Below are 22,434 nucleotides of genomic sequence, written 5' to 3'. Positions count from 1 at the left end.
TCGGGCGCCGCCGAAGGTGTTCCTGTGGGTGGAGTCATGGGCTTCTGAACGCTGTCGACGCCAGGGACCCCAACTCTGGCGGCGGACGTGGGAGAGGTTGGTGGGCTCATGCGCGTTATGACGGCTATGTTCGAGACGTTTTCACCGGTGTTGTGAATGCCGGGTCTATGTATGTATCCCAACGGCGGTTGACTTCTCGATGTAAATATATTCTGCAGACTCTGATTGCCAACTGGTCTATGATATCCTGCAGAACCTGGTCGCGTACATAACACCCCTTCATTAGCCGAGGACACCTTGGAAACTGACTATACAGGGAGCAGGACGGACCGCAAACTCCCAGGTCAGGTGTCGAAGCAGTTTTAAGACGGTGCACGAGAGAGCAGAGTATCATGACTTGGTTGGAAGTGGTAAGCACGGAAACGTTTGATGAGGTCCAGAAGCTAGATGAGTTTTGTGAGCGGAGTAATGAGCACTTGGGTTCATATCTACTGGGTGAAAACGGTTTGTTGCTTCTCTACATCCCAACGATCGATGAAGAGGAGGGTTATAGTTTCCTTTCAGGATTTCGATTTGCTACAGAAGAGGTTTATCGCGTACTTCCACGACTTCGATTCCTGCTGGTCATAGCAGTGTCAGCGATACTTTTTAAAGTTATGTCGCGCCGCGACTTGATCGAGAATAAGGTTGGACGTATTCCGGTAACACGTAGATTCTCGGTTTGCCAGAAAGAAAAAGCGGGAAGCCTCCTGATTTTGTGCAGCCTATGGAGAGACTTACCATGGAAGGTGGTCATCTGCAATATCATAGCCACCTGCCGCTAAATGTCGATTCTGCAAGGATCGACCAGGCGGCGCGTTGCGGTAAGAGTAATCGCCACCTTGAATGGAATATTAAAGACATGCTCTCACGGAGAATACCCACTCATTGAGCAGTGCAGTTTGCGGTTTCGCTGCTCGCCATGGCTCCAAAGTAGGAAGGGCTAGCGCCAGGCGAGGGGACAACGCAAGTGTCACGTCTTACCTAATTACTCGCTTGGCTCAGTACAAAATGCTGTCTGGACACGTCCACGTCGCCGGTTGGAAGGGGTATTTTCTTCAGAAACAGGACGACGATGAATGATACACTATAGGAGGTCATGGGGAGCGTCCTGCTCCGAAGACCTTTTGCGCACGGCCCCGAGCGCGGAGGAGGAACGGCGATCAGCCGGCTCGTGAGAATGTTTACAGCAAATAGGGAATTCGCAAGAGTACGGGTGGCGCAGAGTGCAATCCTTCTGTACACCTTTAACTCTGTTCTATCACGATAATTCCCGCGTGTAAAGACCACTAGGGAGGAGCTAGAGCTGCCGTCGCTCACCACGGCCCAATTGAGGGAGCCCAGCGGGGCACAGCGTGGACGCCGCCGCCTCCCCGGGTAGCCAATGCGGCCATACAAATCCGGACGGTCCGACTGACCCAGTCGTGGAGGCGGCCGTCCCGAATGAGGCACGGTATAGAAGCCGGCCTGTATTGACAGGACCCACTACGGGGTTTTGTGGGAGCAGCTTCCTTCGCCATTGCCATTACGAACATTCCGCGAGACTGGTATACACCGTCCGCGGCGTGGGGGACCAGGTTGGAGCAGGCCCCCTTGCCCCATGGTGGCCGCGTGGACAGCGTTCGAGGGACAGGGGGCAGTCCACTTCATCTCTCAACGACGGTGGACCCACCAAGCAAGACCATAGGTGGGGGCATCCCGGCGACACCCTATCGCCGCTCTTCCCAGGGCATATGCTACACCCTCTGGCTTCGTCCCTTGGGCCGTGAGAAAAGCTGCTTGCTGTGCGGTGTCCGCCTTTTCCCCTCGGAGGCACCGAAGCCGGAGGCGTGCCCCAGGAGCGGCTGATGACGCTGGCTCCTGTTGTCAACGCGGAGGCATCAGTTCAGCTGCTCCGACGGCGCAGACCCAACCTGCTCGCAACCGAGGCTTAGCCCTGATTGGACCACCTGGGGGACACGCCGCCGAAACCAACGCCGTCCAAGGCCCCCAAACCGTCGTTGCACAGCCCGATCGACGTCCACCTGCCCCATGCCCGTCGCTGCTACAGTGGCCGCTGAGGATGGGTCCGTTTCAGCGCCCGGCGACTTCAACTCCGAAGCGTTCCCAAGCACTCCGCGGTACCCCATTTGAAGTGGTTGGGGGGGGGGGGGAGATTGCGGTCGCGAGGGGGACGGAGATGGTCCCGCGGAGGCCAAGGAAGAAGAACACAAAGATGGCATGGGGCAGAGCTGGGCGGCGAACATTAGAACGGTCGGCTCCGGAGCGGCGAACGGACAACGCACTACCTCTAGCTCGTCCAACAATGAGACAGTAGAGCCCTTCGTAGATTTCTTTATATGGGAAATCTACTTCGGAGTGGTCGAGGTGGGCTCTAATCGGTCCTTGATTGAAGTGAGCACCCGAAAATTTCTGTACGAAAATTCACGGCAGTAGAATCAAATTTTATTTCAACGTTAACTCACGAAAACGAAACCATCGGTGGTAGAATTTCACTCTAGCAATTGGACGATTCAAATCATTTCTATTTTTGTTGTTTATTGTAGGTACCCAAAACGTGCTACCATTGACCAACATTTCGACTAATGAAAAAGTGAAAGTGGAAAACATCGTTCAGATCTGCGTTTCAGAAATTCAAACGCGAAAGGTCGACTGCCAAATTTAGCAATATTTCGTCTAGTGAACCCTTGTGTCATCTAATGGCACGTTTAGAAGAAAAAATATTGAATCATTCTAGAAACACTCAGTTCAACCAAATGGGGAATTCTGTAGCCTACCATTCACGCTCGCTGCTCAATTGTGATATAAATTCCTCTACCGTTAGCTATACCTCATCATGGCAGTAGGTGCGGGATACAGTGATCGCTATGCTGAAACGTTCTTAACACAAATAGCGTATGCTCGACGAAACAATTGCAATCGTAAACTGGTTTCTCTCCTTGATAGTTTAAAAGAATAAGCCCTTGTAGTTCAAACGAATAGGGCAGCAAAACCCCTATATTTTTATTCAGAGCATCAATTGGCCCACAAGCGGCGCTGCTTGGAAGGACTCAAATTATAATATATTGACGTTTACGAGAGGCACGATATTTAAGATAAAAATAGGTGGCGTCTCAGCTTACCTTCCCCGCCGTTTGAGGTAGCCCTTGGCATGGGTATAATAAATATTTTATGACAACTTACATTTTACAACTCGGCGAAACGCGTTATGCGTGGCGCAGTTGACCAGAAAACTCCGCCTATTTGGACATTTAAACAAATAAGGGAAGCACTTAATGTGTATTTGCCGGGCCTCTACATATCGTCACCACATAAAAGCTTAGGAGGTTAATTTTTGGTGGCGCATTTGGTTTTATCGGAAATGAGTTCAGTGGCTTGACAAACCTTAGCGTGCTGATAAATTACAGTGATTCAAGGAACGCGACATTCTCTTCACTTTATTTTTCATGTGGTTTCCTTTTTAAGTAGATTTATGGACTGTTCGGGAAAAATATCAAACAATTCCTTCCTTTAAATGGTTCACAAACAGTCCTCAGTGTAATAGTGTGAATGACATTGGAGATTAAACTATCGACCTACAAAGTTGACCATTGCGCCTGTTTCTCCAATCAGTCGCAGAGGGATATGACACACCCTACGAAGGGACAGGACGTGCACCAGATTTTTGATGATTAATCATTTTTCAGAGTCTCGAATCCTTGGTGACCCAATTATCACATTTGATGCAACCAGTAAAGGGGCCGAAAACAATTATCCGTCGATACACAATCAAAGTAATTTACTGTAGATAAAATGTATTTTCCAAATACCATCTCAAGCTCAGTCTGGGAACCTGTAATGGATTATCAGCGAAATAAAGTTTATGTTACTCCCACTCACTTTTATACTTTACTATTTAACTGTTTTCAAGGCCCGAATTATTACTGGACTTTGAACATGTGTTTCATTATTTATATTGTCTTTGTACACGCAGCGTTCGTCTCTGGCGTTCTCATGACAATTCTGGCGGTTGTAGTTCCAAACTTCGGATCCGTGGCCAGAGTGAGTAGTCTGAAATGATGCCTAAAATTAATATTACCTTCTACCATAAATGTAGATTGGTCGAATATTTCCTGCTGGTATTCATCCAAAGCTACCCTTCACCTCTGATACTTATCCGTGCATTCAGCAATAGCTGTGACGATACATTTTGAACAGGATTATAAGGAAGGTACAGGTGTCTTGGCATTGTTATCAGGTCTATAAAACTATGTAAGTGCCGCATACAGCATATACATTGAAACAGCACTTTGTTACACCTATGAACGTCAAGACCTCAATATAAGAACGCCAACACAGGCAGAAAACAGGAGAGTGCTAAAGCGGCATCGAAAGCATACGGAAGGAGCGTCATAGTCCGCAGACAAAAAGATGTTCACTTTGGTTTGCAGTAATTAGCACAGAAGTTGTTGAGTAATGCCGCCCTGGCTTAGGGTAGTAATTTCGGCTCTCTTTGTACCCCGTTCCTCTGCAGCGTGTTGGTGTTCAGTTTAATACTTAGTACCTCGTCCGTGCAAAGCAAAAAAAAAAAAAGAAGAAACGCGAGTAACAAAAGAGGCATGCCAAAATCACTTTCACCAGTGTCCCCTTGAAATAGCGTCTGGGTCGAATTAAAAGGATGCAGCCGCTTAGTTTTGTACTAATGACATATAGTATATGTCGTCATTATTACCCTGAGTAATACGTAACGTGTTACGCCTTTTTAGAAACAAACGTAGTTATGTAATTTCTGGCAGTTAGATCATGTAGGAGATATATCCATTTTTTATATTATCAATATAAATAGGGTAGCACGGCGCATTGAGAAAACTCGCTTCGGCGACTCTACCCGGAAATCGTTCAATCGTCTTGAACGATTTCCGGGTTTATCGGGACGTTCGGAGCGTTCGGTCCTTCATAGGTCTACGTGGTTTGCACCGGATGCCTTGATGCGTTTCCTAGCTCCAAATAACACTAGCATGTTCTCTCTCACAATGAAGCCAAAGTGTCGGCTTACGAATTGCGTAGTAGTGTAAATTAATAATTCACTAGGGGATTAATTCTTACAGCGCGGTCAAAATCTAAAGGTCTTGGCGCCGACAGGATTTGACCAGTCGGAGTGGCTAGGCGCTCTGGCGTCTTGGGGATTTGCCATTTGAATTGGGAGCGGTGGCTGTTGCCATCTATCGCACTAGAAACCCCTCGGAACAGCGGAGACAGCAATATCTGTTGTTTTGGCCAGTCGAGTATACTGGTGTGCTGGCGGCAGCTCTTTAGGTCAGCGCGACTCCGCGACTCTGCGACCGCATGGCTGGCGCGATGAACATTTGTGCTACTTGATGCTGAGTACCCACACCGCCAGGGGAGTTGATGGTGTTTGAGGCGCGCTTTCTAATTCATATCAGCAAAGTATGATGTGCTTTTCTAATTAGGTTTTTTTTTTTTTTTTTTAGTCTGAAAAACTGGGGGCACGCTTATCCTCGGTCCTTATTTCCTCGCGCCAATCTCTTGAGCAAAAATAATTTATATCGATAGCGTGGTCGTTTTCTAGACGACGTTAGGAAAGGCATCAAACCATCAAATGTTTATTTCTTTTATTTATAATGGAAACATTCATTTTCAGAGAGAAATTTGAATGATCCGAGAAATAGTTTAATTCATATTGGAGTCTGGGGGTAATAATTTATGTGTTCAATGCAGCTGATGATGCTTCTCTGGAACGCCCTGTCCGGACCTCTTATTGGGGTATTTTTATTGGCGCTCCTGTTTCCTTGTGCAGATAAAATGGTGAGACACGATTAGCCTTTCGTTTAGCACTTTTAAACAATTCTTATACATCAACAATATCCATTGCATAAATCTCGCTGATCATACAAAATAGATGAATTTTGTAACGATATAGATTGAAAATCTTATGTTTTGATATTTCTTGTTTATCAAAGCAATACTTTACTCAAATTACTTTATGACCTTCACATCAAAAGACTCATTCACCGTAAAAGTAAAATATCGTGCGGAAACAGATCTAGTAAGGCCTAATAATAAATTGTTGTCTACGCGCGTATAAGCAATTTTCTAGAGAAGTAACAAACAATACAAACTTCACGACACTAAACAATTTATATACCCAAGTTAAAAATGTCCATGTTCAAACAACGGCGTCTATTTATCTCGCCCCCTTAAAAATTACAGAGCGTTTCATTGGTGTCGTTATATATATATATATATATATATATATATATATATATATATATATATATATATATATATCAAATTTTAAATTATAGTTTAAACAAGTTGAAACTGAAGCCGGCTTTTGCATTCGTAATGCTCTTGCCGCAGCACAACAAAACCCAAGAAATGTAATATTACAAATTCGTTTTCCTCTTTATTGCAAACGCTGCAGGGAACTTCTGCCGCCACAATCATGACGATTGTTTTTCAAATGTGGCTAACCTTGGGGAAAGTTCATCGCGGCATTCGCCCTGCGAGAATGGAAGCCTCCACGACAAAGTGCACTGAATACTTCACTTCCGCAATCAGGTCGGTCAACCAGACGTCTTTTAAAGTCACCGAAGCCACGTAAGTTATTTCCTTATCACGTTCTATCCACAATAAGCAAAACATTAGACACTGAAATGAAAGTTCGAATCAATAAATTCGTCCTCCCGAATACGCTACGTCCAGTGGTAACGAGTATAACTTGATGAGTTGGAAAGGGATTAACTAAACTTGACTAAATACGCGCTTCGATATTCGTTCTATACAGCACATTTTAATCAGAGATACTTAGCGATCTATAAATATAGATTATAGCACTTGTCTGATTAAAGAAATTTATTTACGCCTCGCGCTAATCAGTGGGGAATATACAGGCTTTCAAGTCTCGGCCATACGGAGACACAGACATTAAAACAAACAAAGGGTGAAGGTTTGAGTAAACGATAGAGGCCGCTGCTGAAGCAAGCTGTAAAGTTCCTGTCACCGTGAGAGACCAGGGGCATGGCCACTGATGTTCAAACCCTTTGATTGATGATTCCATCTTTGGCGTTCTTATTAGCTAATTTCAGCTGTCTAATTGGCTTCCTAGCGATAAGTATATGACGCTCAAAATGCGCCTCAACCTGCGTGTCAAGCCATCCGTGACTACAAATAGGAGGGACATATGACCTTTTACAGGTGCCGTGAAACTTCGAAGTGCCACCTGCGTGACGCCACAGTTCTTGAAAGCTAATTTCGGCTCACAGTAGCGCAATCGAGTGAAAGGCGTCATGTTGTACCCGCATAAAGTGCTTCATCATTAGTATTGGCTGACGTTTAAAGCAACAATATTAGTTGTCATTCATTGTAAAACAGAGCATCAGCGTACTCTGAGGCTTCAATACTCTGTTTCACACTCGACCAGAGCAAATTCTACGATACGATGGGTCCAATACAGCAGCATCAACAGTGCATCGTTATGACGCTGGTCAACTTTTTGCGCTCGCTATAACCTACTAAACTAAATATACGCACTGAATACGCCGTGATTCTGCTCGATTTCTGTGCGCGATTAGTTTCCCATTTGAGGACGTCAAATTTCAAATAGACGAGCGTCCCGACGATGCCCTTTTAGCGCTGATTGGTTGTCTCAATCGGATCGCCGAAAAGGCTGTGAGCAGGCCTCGTGCGAAAGGTCGCCGCTCTCGGCGTTTCTGAAGCGCCATCAAACATCCTCATGTCGTGATATACAATTTTTTTTTCTTACTACAGATTATTTTAAATAAATTCGTAAAACCTACACGAACATTTTTTATGCATTTGATTTATGCGGAAATGCGAGCATTAAAGAGGAATATATTAGTCACAATACGTGAGTTATGTAACTAAAATATGCGAATTACCATTTTAACCAATGCACGAATAGGTTACGTTGCAATTGGAGTGTGTATGGCCATTTCTGTTAGACGTTGAACAAGCCTAAAGACATGAAGAAAAGAAAACGCACATTAATGAAACAAAATATTCATTAATAAGTTTTCGCGTTTTGTTACCTGATTCCATAACCTAATCTATGATAATCGCCGCGACCTTTTTTCTTAATCATAATATAAGATTCACGTAATACGCTTTTGGCGCTCGTCAACACATCGGCAGGTAAGTGTATGTGAATCCACCAAGGATGCGCTGCCAAGATAACGACGACGTGAGACACTGACATGACAGGACATCTAACACTCTTCCGCGTCCGCATTTGGGATCGGACGACAAAAACGTTGACACTCTTCAAGGAACATCTCAGGACCCGTTGTTCCTTTTATTTATTTAATTTAATTTAATTTATATATCTTCTGAGAAGGATGCCTCCTTTAAATCCGCAGTTGAAACACGTTCCATCTAAAATTAAGATATTTAATTGTTTGTACTTGTGCCACTGATAATGACAATCTTCCAAAATTAATGTTCGCGTGGCCGTATGCCTGTTTTGTACAGACCGCATGAGTGTGTGTTTCACAGTACGTTTCACTAAAATGTGTATATGATTAAAAAAATCACCCGGTATTTTGGTTGCCTGCTTACCAGTCGGATGCAAGCGGCACTCAGTCGTATTACCCGTATTTTTGGCTACGCGGTTTGCCCGCAACAAACATAAATGAACCTGAGAAATAAAAATGTTGCGCTATAGTGGAACCATTTTTAATCTGAAATTGGTTAAGACAAAGTGCACTTTTTAACCTTCTTTTTTTCGAAAGAAAATCGAATGAGAAATTTGGCATTTATAGGTATGCATTTTATAATGTTCAAAACAAAACAAAAAACAATAAATGTGCACTTGAACTTTTCATATTCCGGGAGCTGTAAATGAAACATGGTTGACCAATTTACTTAGTAAACCATTTTGTAGGATAACCTCTTACATGGGCATATTATACGGATAATTTTAGTTGATAACCAAAAAAATATAGTCAGTACAATCTCTATGTTAATTTTTCTTTTTTTCTTTCTTGACTGTATATAATTAGTAGGCCGATGACATGTACTCCCAAAAAAGCAACGAAAGCGTTGCTTAAATGTAAACCTTCTTCACTAAATATTACCTTCATTATTATAAAACATAGACTAGGATTCACTTTCAGGGAGCTTATAATAAGAAATAAAACGTCACCCAATCTACAAAATTGCTCATGACGTAACGCACTCACCAAGCATCGATGTCAAATATGAGGGCTCTGAGACTGAGCACGACGCAAACACGCTTTCTCGAGCTCACGTCATTCACAGTATCAGAGCGCCGATAGTTTTCTTTTGTTTATGTCTAAGCAGGATTAAGACTCGTTATATTGCAAGCTTTCTCTGTAGATTGCAGCGAGTGGATCTCCAAATTGCTTAAAGGAAAATTTGTCGAACCAGCCTTTTTACAGAGTACGCATTTGATGTAAAATTACATTTCACGGGATAAGCTATTCATCTGCTTGAAAACTAAATGTTCATGACACTCATGAACATGATTAAACAATAAAATTATTTTAGATTAATAAAGCGAGAGTTAATGATGAGCCTATCAAAGAGAGGCGGCCTAACTTTGAACATTTATGTTTTTGTATGTTATTTATGAATTTTATTGTAATTGTTTTCTCTGCTCATGGCGCCAAATACAAAGCTTTGTTTTAATTTTCAAATAGGTTCAGCTAGGCAACGCCGCATACAAAGGTTTCATTAAATAATATGTAGGAGTAATGCTAATCACTTCTAGGGGAGTACGTCGGGACCCTATCTAATCATTTTTTTTTTCGAACAGAGATTTCGAACCAGCTGGGTTGTATCGTCTCTCAGCCTACTGGAGTGGAATGATCACCACTCTGGCCACCATTGCACTTGGACTGATATTCAGCAGGATAGGAGGTAAAAAATTATACTTTTGCGGCACATAAACAAAACTTGTTAAATGCATCTCAAGCACTCAAGTAAAACTAAATTATATTAAGACCTGATCATAAGATTTTCTACTAGGAGAGTTGCACGTACGTTTTAAACCGAATCGAATATCTGGCAATGGTGGTAATATGGTGTGGCCATCACATTTATCTCTCCATGTTTACACCAATAGGACTTCCAGTACCATTTGAAACGGAGCGCTCAACGAGTTAGAGAGTCTTAAAGCGATAAACCGGCAGTTGAAAGTGACTCGCACCCGGCCACCGCCATGTTGTACATTTTTTTTTACCACTAAGCGTGTGTCGTTACAGTTTTACGTCTAGATTTTAAAAAAACGTACTGCGCACAGATAATTGCTTATTGAACATTAATGAAAGTACCGACGACAAAAAAATTTTCCGACAAAAACTCGGGCAGCTTCGCCATGCCTCCGCTAGATGCCGGCAACCGCTCTGCTGCACTTTTTTTTTTTTTTTTCTTTATCGGAGTTGGGCACTGATTTTTGGGGCTAATAGTATTGAAAAAATAGTTTATCATGTTTTTACAGCGATCGCAATACACATATTGGCTTTCTTTGGGTAAAATTCTCAGGATTTGGCACGATCACGTTTGTGGTGGTTAGAATTGTACAACATGGTGGCAGCCAGGGAGGGGTCACTTTTGCCTGGTAACCGGGATGCCAGTATATTGATCTATGCCCCTGTACCTCGTCAGTAGCTCTGAACAAAGCGAAGTGAAAAAAATGGTTGGGTCTAGGCGTCAAGTTGGTTGATGCCATTTAAAAGGTTAAAAGCGCAAACCGCAGAAACACGAACGAAACATGAAACATGCACGGCAAGGACAAGGCCCCCCTAAAACTGAATTTATTGTGAAAAAAATAAGTTAACAACACTGTCATTCTCCATATTAATAACAGTCCATTTGCCGATAACACATCGACAGTTTTATATGACGCCATCTAAATAAGAGATTTCCTTATCCTGCAGAAAATTATACGTCATACGCACATACTTTTAACCCCATTCTTGAAAGAAATATTCGAATTCTCCTTCCGTCTTTTCATTCGCTTCTTAAACAAACTTCGTCGAATCTAAAAGCGGTTCGCAACCGCGGAGCTTAAAATTCTCACAGCTAGGATAAATTCCGAAGCGTGCTTTTATCAAAGTTATCGTTTTTTAAGGTACCGCATGAACCATTTTCTTAACATACCAGGCTACGATTGTGAGCAGAGGTGGTCGAAGATAAAGCATTTTGCTATAAAAAATATTTGTGCGAACTGACCGGAGCAGAGAGTAAAACAATAAGAACGCGAATCCGCCACATAAGCTTTATTTTACTAAACGAGCGCAGCGTTATTAAAGGTACAGAGGTGAGAGCGCAACGCTAGCAGGTCGAGAAGAGGGAAAGGGGGAACTGCCCTTTTACCCGGACCCTCCTGTGTGTACTTCCACACCGCCATTCTCCCCTTAGAAGATTAGCTCGTCGGTTTAATTCGGAGGAAAAAAAAAGATTTTCCTCTCTTCTGCCCGTGGCTTCCGCAGTACTGCCCCTGCACTCAGCGCTCAATTAGGCGTCTGACTGGCGCAACCGATGACAGATAGGAGTACAAAAGTTTCTAGGCTGCAGAGATGGTCACGACGGGCGCGCCCTTCCAACTAAGTACTAGTGGGCTGTATTTTAGTCAGAAGCTGCCAGGACGTTTTCAGGTGCATTGCGTGATTTCTAGTTTTTATTCTCTCTTAAAACACTTGAGGGGCCCGGAACAAAAAGTAAATATTTTTGTCCGTCTATTTCGGCTGTGTGTGTCAAACGCTGCCGCTATTTGTATGCAGTTTCACCCGCCAGGCGCCTCTCGTGAGCAGACGGGCGCTGTTGGTATATTCGGAGAGCAAGTCGTCTGATTCCTTGCGCGTGGGATTTTGGTAACGTCAGAATGACGCCGAGTTCTGATTGGCTTTGAATCGAAGGATAGTGGGCTGACCTCAATGTTAGATGCCTCGAGGTCTACCCACTACTTTTTTTATAATTGGCCTATAGAGCTCGGCGTTCTGACATCATTGCACTTCCTGTGCAAGGAGCAGACGAACTTACGCTCCGCATATTTCGTTTTTACATCAAGTCCGATCGCAGCCGACACTACTACTCGATAAAGCAAAGCAAGATATGCCAAAAGTGCATCGTCATGGCGCTCGCCATCTTGGTGTTTTCGCTACCAGCGGATGCAACAATCAGGCACAGAAAATGCGCAGGATCAGAATGAACGCATTCAGTGTGCGTGATTGATTTATCCTGCGAGGGCAAATGCACGAAGACGTCAATGAGCGCAAAGCCAAATAGACATATGCTTTGCTTGATTTGCTGTACCCTATCGTAACGTCATGGTCTTTTTGTTTTAAGCTTATTTTTGAAACGTTTACAGCGCACAGCATATATCATGTTCGGCCATGCTCTTTAGACAATCTTCGTACTTTACGTTGAGAAACCGATGCATCAAATCCCTCCAAATGGCCGATGATTCGTTTACCTCGTGAGGTATACAAGAGGTTGGTCCAGAAGGAGGTAACATGTTTTGGAAAAGTTTTAAATGAGGGTCATTTCATGTCAAATGTCCCAGGTGTCACGCTCGACCACCTCTGATTTCTAAAAAAAATCATGGCCTTTTTCTGCATTGTCCGTAGTCATGCGCTAAAATATTCTTGACGAAAAAGAAATTTGATGGCGTGAGCGCAGTTCTAACTTTCAAAAATAGCGAGAAACTAGGTATCATTCTATAATTTATGAAGAAGCAGCATTTTTATGAAACACTGAACAATATTTTTTTCTTAAATCTGCATGGCTTTCGACTTGCAATGTGGTTGGGGCTTGCGCAGTTTTGTTTAATTTTTTTTTTTTTACACAATTGGTTTTTGAAAAATTTAACATTTTCCTTATTTTATTAAAAAAATATCTAATGGCTCCAGGGACTCAACATAACTTTTTTGGCGGTTTCACCTGCAGGTATATAATCTATAGAAATGTTTATACCACGCAATTAAATGTCTCCCAGTAAACAAAAATCATGAAGTTGCCAAAAGTGCGTTTCGACGCATAAACAGCCGTTTATTTCACCCTGAGATGGTCTAAGTAAAAATACAATATATACTGGGTTTGGAAGAACAATCGATTTTCTTTTGATTCTGAAAGTTTAATCAAATTAATTTTTGTTTAAAGCAAGAAAACAATTTCTGAAGTTGAACTCTCGCACCACAACCCTGCGTCGCTTCTTAACGCCTCTTTGCCGCACAGCACGCCATCGGCGACGATAGCTGACACGATTAGGTCCAAAGAAATAGCAGAGTTTACTGCCGCTTCCCCTTGTCCGTCCTTTCAGCTGCAAGGGAAGAAGTGGCGGGCATCGTCTTTAAAATCGGAAGTGCCGCCAGTGTGTAGCCATAGCAGGCAGGCCCTTTGTGCCCTTCGTATCCAAAAGCGGCTCCTCACACTCCGAAACGCGATGCCTAATCGACGGGCGGCATCAGCTGACGTGGACTTCTCCTAAAAGGGAAACGCGACAATATTGTCGCGAAATCTTACCGTCACGCATACCGCGGAACCTCCTCAGTCCCGGTGACCCCAATCGGGGCCAGTGGTTCAAGCGCGTGATGTTGGTCACCAAACGGGAGTCTTCTCTTTAAATTCAAATTTCCCGCCTCCGCAAGCACTACTTTCTGCACGCTCCATGAGAGGGCGCTACTGGTCGAGCCAAGGTACCGCACAGCGTGTTCCAAGATGGCATCTTCCATGGAAACCGCGCGCTGTCGTCCTCGTGGTGAGTAATATGTTTTTTCTCAACCAATATGCACTAGAACGTTACTTACAGAGTGTCGCAGTCCTTTTGAAAGGTCAGAACACTATACGAAAATAGTTTAGTGTGAAAGTTGCGTTGTTATTTGCTGCTAAGCGTTGTTTAGATTTGATGTCCCCATTTGGGTACTGTGGGTCCAAAGTGCCACTTTATTGCTTCCAGCACCGTACCTGACTGACGAAGAAATTCATGCCCTTCTGCAGGAAAGTGACGCTGATCTTACAGACTCAGAGGACACTGATGCTCTTGCTAATGGTTTGGACGGCCGTGGTGATACAGAGCCTGAGTGATGAGAGTGACGACAGCCAAGACGATAAAAGTGACCAAAGCCACCAGCACTGACTCCGCCAAGGTGATAGAGCAAAGCTCATGTATCTTTTAGTATTCTTTCTACGCGTATATCAAGTGAACTAGAAGAAACTCTGTGCACTTAAACACACTTCTTATTTTGGAAATCATTTTCTGGCATTACCGTCAGAGAAGAGGATGAAGTATCAAGCAGCCAGGCGCGCCAGGAGCCAGACACACCATTGAAATATTTTCTTAGATACTTTCAAGAGGACCTCTGGGAGGAATTAGCCTACCAGAAAAATCTCTCTTCCGTTCAGGAAAAAGGAGGGAGGTCAATTCAGACGGATTCAAGGGAGTTGAAGATGTATGTTGGTATCCACATCACCACGGGTGTACTGAAGCTCCCAAGAGTGCGGCTCTACTGGTCTTAAACGCTAGGTGCTGATCTAATTGCACAAGCAATGCCAAGAAACAGGTTTTTTGAACAGAGAAGTAACATTCACTTTGTTGAAAACGTGTCGGTAACCACAAAAGAAAAGGAAGAGAACAGGCTCTTTCTAGTAGAGCCTATCGTGAACTCGTTCAGAAATGCCTGCTTGGAGCTGCCCTGATCTCGTGAACTATCAATCGATGAGCAGATGATTCCGTTTTCAGGGAGATGTCCCGTGCGGCAGTGTGTGCTTTCCAAGCCAAACCCTGTCGGCCTTAAAAATTGTATTATGGGATCTCCAGATGGCTTGGTTCTGGACTTTTCCATCTATGTTGGCAAGGGCACAGTGTCTTATGACGACATGCGAGAGTTTGGACTTGGGGGAAGTGTCGTCAAGAAGCTTCTGGGAACACTAAGGAGGGACCGAGAGACTCACGTGTTCACTGACAGGTGCTTCACGGGCCTGAAGATAGCTAAACACTACATTGAAAAAAAAATGTCTTTATGAACGGCACAGTGATGGCCCGCCGTACTCGTGGCGTTGCGGGGACAATGCGGTAGAACCGGTCAATGCAGCGCGGTGAGTCACACTGTGAAGTGCAAAGTGACGACAAAATGTGCATTGTGAAGTGGAAAGACGACAAATCTGTGTTGGTCTTATCCACTGCATTTGGCACTGAGCCCGAAGGAAGTTGCGAGAGGTGGTCAAACGATGAAAAGAAGATAAAAGAGAACCAACCCGATGCAGTTGCAAGGTACACCAGGTACATGGGCGGGGTTGATTTAATTGTCAGGTTTGTCTTCTACTATCGGATCTCTTTGCGGACAAAGAAGTGGACTGTCTGCGTCTTTGCCCCCTTTTTAGACATGGCCTGTTGTTAACGGCTGGATCGAGTACAAGAGAGGGTGTGAACGAGCTGACGTTCCAAAACCGCAGAGGCTAGATATTCTGGACTTCAAAATGAACATTGCAATTTCACTCATTCAAGCAGAAATGCGGGGATCCAAGAGACCAAGAGAGCAGGAAGAGGAGAGCGATGAAGAAGAGACTACACACACTGTGCGGCAGAGGAGCAAAATCATTCCGCTTCCTACAGATGATGTCAGATACGACATGACAGGACACTTTCTAGAGGACCAAGGGCTTGAATCACATATGAGGTGCAGGAATTCAGGTTGCGCGGGCAAACCAAGTGTGAAATTCCTGAAGTGTGGCGTATTTCTTTGCCTCCAGAACCGCAACTGTTTTGTTGCCTTTCATACGCACTGAGTCCCACAGGACCCAATCGGGGACAGCCAAGTTTCACAACTTTCATTCTTTGTTTGAAGAACTATTTTTTTTTCTCAGTGATTTGTTGTGTGCTCATGTGCCAAATAAACAAGCCGAGACTGAAGCAGAACTATTCACCGACGCTAGAATTTGCCGTTTCAAAGCCGATTTAGACACAAGCGAGGCGTGAGCCTCCAATGGCGCGCATTCGGTAACACCACATCGCCTCGTCGTTTGAGAATGCCCGTTCACTGGGCTTTTGTGTTGCTGTTATAAATAGTATTCTGACGTTGACAATAGAGAGTGATTGCGGTTTGTAAGTAAGAAACAGCAAGCTTAGTAGGGGATGCTCTAACCCGGCAACGCTAAGCATCTGCTGATATCAAGACAGTGGAAGAGCACAGGACGACACCGCCGCGCAAAACAGTCGAAACAGGAAAATTTGTAAAGCAACAAGAGAGAAAATAAAGCTTCTTCCCACCACGATGTACCCGTCAACGCGAAGTCCTGCTGTCTACCTGCGTGCACAAAGTGTGACACCGTCGCACGCTTTGCCAGGCTCGACGGTGGCGTGCTGTGCAGAGAAGAGGCGCAAGAAACGACGCCAGGTTGCGGCGCAAGAGCTCAACATCAAAATGTTTTTTTTCCTCTTTACAAACAAAATTATTTTATTTAAACTTTCAAGAACAAAAGGCAATAAACTCTCCTGTAAAAGTCACCGCGTTTTGTATTTTTCTTCGGGCCACGTCAAGGCAAAATTGACGGCTCATGAAACGGCAAGACGCAATTTTGCACAAATTTAGTCGTTTTTCTGCATGATATTTATTTGTACGGCCTGAAACCTTTTTTTTTTTTTTTGTGCAGAATACCTTCAGGGCTGTCAATAAGAATTTTTACAGTCATCTGCACCAACGAGATAGTTTGTAGCAAAACTATCAAAAATTCAAAAATTCTTATATATTCCTTTTTTTTTTAAATTGCCTAAACCCAATATTCATGATGGTTATTACTTAGCCATCCAAATACCATGTGGTCTATAGGCAAAACTATTCCACCTTTCTATAAATATATCTTACTTCTCATGGAGAAGTAAGATATATTTATGGAGAAGTCCACGTCGCTTGACGCATTGAGAAGTCCACGTCTGCTGATGCCGCCCGTCAACTAGGCATCGCGTTTCGGAGCACGAGGAGCCGCCCTCGGATACAAAGGGCACAACGTGCCTGCTATTGCTACGCACTGACGGCACCTCCGATTATCAACACGATGCCCGTCGTTTCTTCCCTTGCAGCTCAAAAGACGGACAAGGGGAAGCGGCAGTAAACTTCGTTCTTTCTTTGGACCTAATCGTGTCAGCTATCGTCGCCGGCAGCGTGCTGTGCGGCGAAGGGACGTTAAGAAGTGACGCCGGATTGTGGTGCGAAAGTTCAACTTCAAAAATCGTTTTCTCGCTTTAAACAAAAATTACTTCGATTAAACTTTCAGAATAAAAAGACAAACGATTGTTCTTCTAAACCCACCATATTTTGTATTTTTACGTGGACCACCTCAGGGTGAAATAAACGGCTGTTGATGCGTCAAATCCCTATCGAAAAAAAGCGGCTTAAGCTGGTCCCAGCTTCAAGCTCGGTTATTGCTACAGCATGCCCAGTTTGGCATTCTGGTTGATATGGTCATACTGGTCATGGTGGTTGATCTGGTGCCAGCTTTAAGCTGAGTTATTGCCCTAGCACGCCCAGTTTGGCATGCTGGTTAAGTCGGTGGACTTCCCCACCAGTTCAACCGGTTTAACTTGATGCACAGGATAAACAAGCCAAACTCTTCAGAAACGCAAGCTCGGCATCTAATTTATTATTTTCGTACTCGCGGCCTGCTCACATGAGCTCAGATGCTACACATCCTCGGCACTGACACAGTACTAACCGACGCAGACAGTGGTTCTCGGTGCAAAAAAAAAAAATGTTATTAAAAGTATATTGTTTATCTCTCAACTCGAGAAATACTAATCACACGCCAAAAGCAGGCAATAACAATAAAAAAATACTACACGGATGAGAGAAGCGAACCTGGGTCCCGCCAGTAACGGGGGCGAAGCGGCCTCTTGCATAGTGGGCAGAGGCTAGGAAATCCGTGTGGCTTGAATGGCATTGGCGATACTCCTCGGCACCACCGTTATTCACGAGCACACACATGTTCGAAGACATGAAATGACGCCCCAGTCGGGGCGTCCGACTTCTTCCCGCGCTGAACGGACCGCCGGTCGTTGTCTCCTCAAATGCCGCTTCGCTTGCACCGTCGTTCAAGTAGTCTCCAAACAACGCGCACACAGCCATCCTTTAGAAAATCTGCCCAAGATAGCCAAACGTGTCTCAAATTCTCCGTTTATACCACCAGTCTCTCTCTCTCTCTCTCTTCTCGCACACAAAGGAAGCTCTCAGCGCGCCTGAAGCGCCCGGTCGTCGACCAAAAACGAGAGGACAAAGAACAGGACGTGGCCTCGCCCCAGCCTAAGCGGACCTTGGCGCACGCGCTCCCGGCAATGCCAGCTCGACAACCTCTAGCCAACCTTGGCGTGCGCGCTTCCAGCAAGACCAGCTTGACAAGCTCGAACCAGTTTGGGCCAGCTTCAGCACCAGCTCAAACCAGCTTGACAAGCTTGAACCAGTTTCAGTACTAGCTCGAACCAGCTTAAGTACCAGCTTGCCCAGCTGCAGTGCCAGCTCGAACCAGCTTGAACCAGCTTGACCATCTCGAACCAGCTTGACAAGCTTGAACGAGCTTCAGTACCACCTCGAACCAGCTCATGTAGCAGCTTGCTCAGCATAAGTTCCATCTCGAACCAGTTTGAACCAGCTTGATTACCACGTAGACCAGCTCGAACCAGCTTGCCCAGCGTCATTTTCTTGCTGTATTTTTTTCTTTCAATAGGGAACGCACTTTTGGCATCTTCAGGATTTTGTTTTTACTGCGAGATATTTATTTCAGCGGTTTAAAATATTTTTATAGATTACATACCCGCAGGGGGCAGCCGGTAAAATGTTCAATGAAGTCCCCGGAGCAATTATATTTTTTTTTAAATAAAATACCAAAAATATTAAAATTAAACAAAACTGCGGAAGCCGAACCACACTGCAAGTTTAAAGCTGTTCAGAATTAAGAAGAAATAATGTTGGGTGTTTCATAAAAAAAGGTGATTTTCATCAATTATCGAGGGATACCTAGTTTCACGCTAGGTCTAAAAGTTAAAACTGCGCTCACGCCGTAAAAATTTTTTTTCGTAAAAAATATTTTACGGCATGGCTACGGACAATGCAGCAAAAAAACGTGTTTTTTTTTTTTTGTTTTTTTTTTGTTTTTTTTTTTTAGAAATCGAAGGTGGTCGAGCGCAACGTCTTTGACGTTTTACATGGAAGGACCCCTGAGCCTCGTCACGATAACTGCTCGACTGAAGTATGTTTGCTCTTCGAAAGTGTATTTTGCGACATACGTGTTTAATCTAGGCATTTAAACAATAAAAGGTTTTATGAAGTTTAGTGTTCCTTTAAGTGGGACACGCGTGGTGGATGGCACCACATGGAGGAAGCGTATTTCGCTAAATATCGCTAAGATTCTGGGGACACGAGCCGCATATTTCAGTGTGCGATGCTCTTGTCTGAATATCTTTATTTCAAATATATGTTCTTGTTTCCAGGAGAACATCGCAACTATCGCACACACCTGTTCCTAACGAGCCACCAAGCGCTTTGTCTGTGGCGCAGATTACGCTTGATTACTGAGAGTGATTTAGTAAGTATATTTGTACGTAAATCACACCACCTTGGCGGCTCCGAGCAAGAGGCCGGACTACGGATACCCATGTAGTGGGTTCTAATCCCGATCGAGAATCCCGCGGTCTAAAGGAGGCTTATCGCATGAAAAGAGGACGACAAGTAACAAATTTCCGCTGACCGTCAAATGATCCCCAGGTAGCCAAGCATATTCCTAAGAAGTTTCTGAAGGTCCCCAGGTATCTTTAGATTGTTTAACGCATATGACTTCCAAATCTCTTTTATGGGAGTCCCTTTCCGGAGGTGCGATCGGCGACAGCCGGGCTTGGGTTGCCGACTGGACGCCGCGAGGCGGCGTGTCACAATCCTGTGTGAAAAACAAACAAACATATTGGCAGTTTTAAAATGTTCATGCTCGACGTCTCATGAGGTCACACTCGATGTCAAACTCTAATCGTTGTACGGGTTTTGGAAAGAAGCTTTATCTGAGTATTTAAATTAAGAGTCCTGTATATATAAATTTTGGAAAATAATTGCTGATCATAAAGTACATTGTGCATTTATTGTAACTGATGAATATCCATCGGATGTCGTGTAGTAATCAATGTATTAATCTGACAATATGTAAACCTGGTTATATGCTACAATTTCTATTTTGCGAAACGACCCTCTGAGAAAAATGTGTTGTTCGAAAAACAATTGTAATCATGTACAACGTAGAGGTAGCGTATTTACACACGAGAACGCGTCCCGCAGTCATGATAATGGTGGTAACGTTGAAGTGATAATGCATTATGCACAGTTAAGTGCAAGTAGAACAATATATGAAAGCTGAAAAATGACAGTAGCAGTGAAAGATATTTTTTTTTACAAATAATTGAATACCAATAATATCTAGAGAGCAATGGTATCGCATACCTAGAATAAAATGCAGACTTTTTTATTCAAAAACAAGAATTCTCTACCTAAATGCTCGTTCGTGATAACCTTTTTCGGGCAATGTGATCGCTGGCGAGGAGTCTATCGTGGAGTTTTAACAAACGGTGTAATATCGTTTAAATAAAGCTGAAGGATGCTAACATAAACCCAAAATATCGCACAGGCTTGCATAAAAAAAATACTTTATTACCTAGACCGGGTGAATGTACTGTAAATTTCACGCACAGTGATTTTTCTAGTGATGGGATGATAACTTCTGTAAAACGAATGACTCCCAACAGTTCAATTAAAAATCTGTAGGAGAAGCTTCACCATCTTTGTAGATACCACGATGTTAACAATGCATCAGGATGCAGACAAATATTGGTTTCAATAGACATGGAATACGCAATCTAAGTTGTCTTTAAACATTTCATCAAATGACAGCGCGCTCTGCAGACTCTTTTCAGGCGAAATGTGGTGCTGCGTTCCTTGGGAAAGACGCTAACTCGTAACCGACATTTTAATGCATATGGAAAGGCAAGGAAAATGAACTATAGTAATGTGCAAAAAATTTAAACCGAAAAAAAATCGTCAGGAATGAAAGATTTTGGAAGATATAAATAATTTTAGCTTATTTATACGGTAGTTACAAGCTATGCTCCACTTAACCTTAAAATGAACCGGAACGGCCTCTACAAGCCATCCCAGCCACTCCAACTTTGTGAAAATATTACCTTACTACACGCCCCGCACTCTGCAGACTCTTTTCAGAGAATAACGTGAGAGTTATACGACATTAGATTGGCTTTGCTGACCCGTATTATCATCTGTGATGATACGATTTTTGCTGACCCGTATCATCATATCACGAAGGGATGTATTATCCTGTAAATTTCTACTCGTCTTCGTCCGCCCTGTTACCTCCGTTCCTGCTACGGTCATCGAAAGAAAAATTACCAGTTCCTAAAGAGGTACGACCTGAGCTGAACTTAATGCGCAGAAATTTTCTTAATTTCAGATATTGCATGAAAATCCGAAAAACGGCTGCAATAGAGAAAACAACATTCCGGAAAACAGAACTCTGAAGGAACCAGGCTCACCGTCCGATAGCCGTCAAAACTATGCCCGTCCTCTTTTGCTCAAAACACCAGCCCTTCTAAATGCCTCTTCACTGACCTCTGCATAGGCCTTCAGAGTTTCCATGACGCCGTAGGTATATACATGCCTGAAGTGTCAAACTAACTTTTATATTTATTGCACCTTTGTATTTATCATAATATCTATTTATGTTAATTCCTAAAACGCATATGTTGTAAGTACTGATCATTTAATAAATCGTTAAAGTAAATTGTTAAGCAAAAGTGTTGTGTCCAATTGTTAGCTGATTAGAAATATAAATCTTCATAAGTTTTGTACTGTGTAGGCCTTAAAGATACGAAAGTAATGCAATTCTCTGTATCGTACTAATTTTTCGTCGTAATATAAGGCTGCATCACAATGTTAAGAGTAGTGGCTTGAAGGTTTATCCTTGATACGGATGAATGCTTTTTTTCCCATGGCCTCAATTCAATTCGTTTATTATCAGTGAGATTCATTATATTTTATTGAAAAACCAGATTGATTCCTAGGCAGTTGGCCAGTTTGGGTTCCTTAAAAATAAGAGATGTGAGACATAGTATGATTAACGCAGGTTAAGAATAGACTAAAGAAAATTCTACAAAACAAAAGAAAAATATACAATACATCTAACCATCATAGGATCAACACTAATTTTATCAAACCAATAGAATGGTTATGAGGGTAAAGGTGATTTAAAAAAAAAATAAAATGGTAGTGTGTTAGGGGTTGACTAACATTATGTGAACATCGAAGATTAGTAGGCATGTCTTTCCATTAACCATGTTGAATTAACCTGAGACTGGAGTAGAGAAGAAACATC

The 22,434-nt window shown here is 43.3% G+C and overlaps 1 protein-coding gene across 1 annotated transcript in view; it reads left to right on the top strand.

Annotated features, from left to right (window-relative positions):
* LOC120836131 (sodium-dependent multivitamin transporter-like) overlaps positions 1-21,724 on the top strand; it is a 45,458-nt gene extending 23,734 nt beyond the window's left edge. Inside the window, exons 2-7 of the mRNA XM_042293030.1 lie at positions 4,013-4,080; positions 5,758-5,844; positions 6,464-6,639; positions 9,836-9,939; positions 19,499-19,593; positions 21,514-21,724. Of these exons, the coding sequence (XP_042148964.1) occupies positions 4,033-4,080; positions 5,758-5,844; positions 6,464-6,639; positions 9,836-9,939; positions 19,499-19,593; positions 21,514-21,681 (678 nt within the window). The 5' untranslated portion in view covers positions 4,013-4,032 and the 3' untranslated portion in view covers positions 21,682-21,724. The remainder of the gene's footprint in view (positions 1-4,012; positions 4,081-5,757; positions 5,845-6,463; positions 6,640-9,835; positions 9,940-19,498; positions 19,594-21,513) is intronic.
* Positions 21,725-22,434: the final 710 nt, after the last annotated feature.

This window comes from Ixodes scapularis, unplaced genomic scaffold, assembly GCF_016920785.2.
Source record: "Ixodes scapularis isolate PalLabHiFi unplaced genomic scaffold, ASM1692078v2 PGA_scaffold3__209_contigs__length_174095766, whole genome shotgun sequence".
NCBI classification, from domain to species: domain Eukaryota; kingdom Metazoa; phylum Arthropoda; class Arachnida; order Ixodida; family Ixodidae; genus Ixodes; species Ixodes scapularis.
Note: the sequence above shows the minus strand (reverse complement) of the source record. Positions and strands in the feature narration are given on the sequence as shown.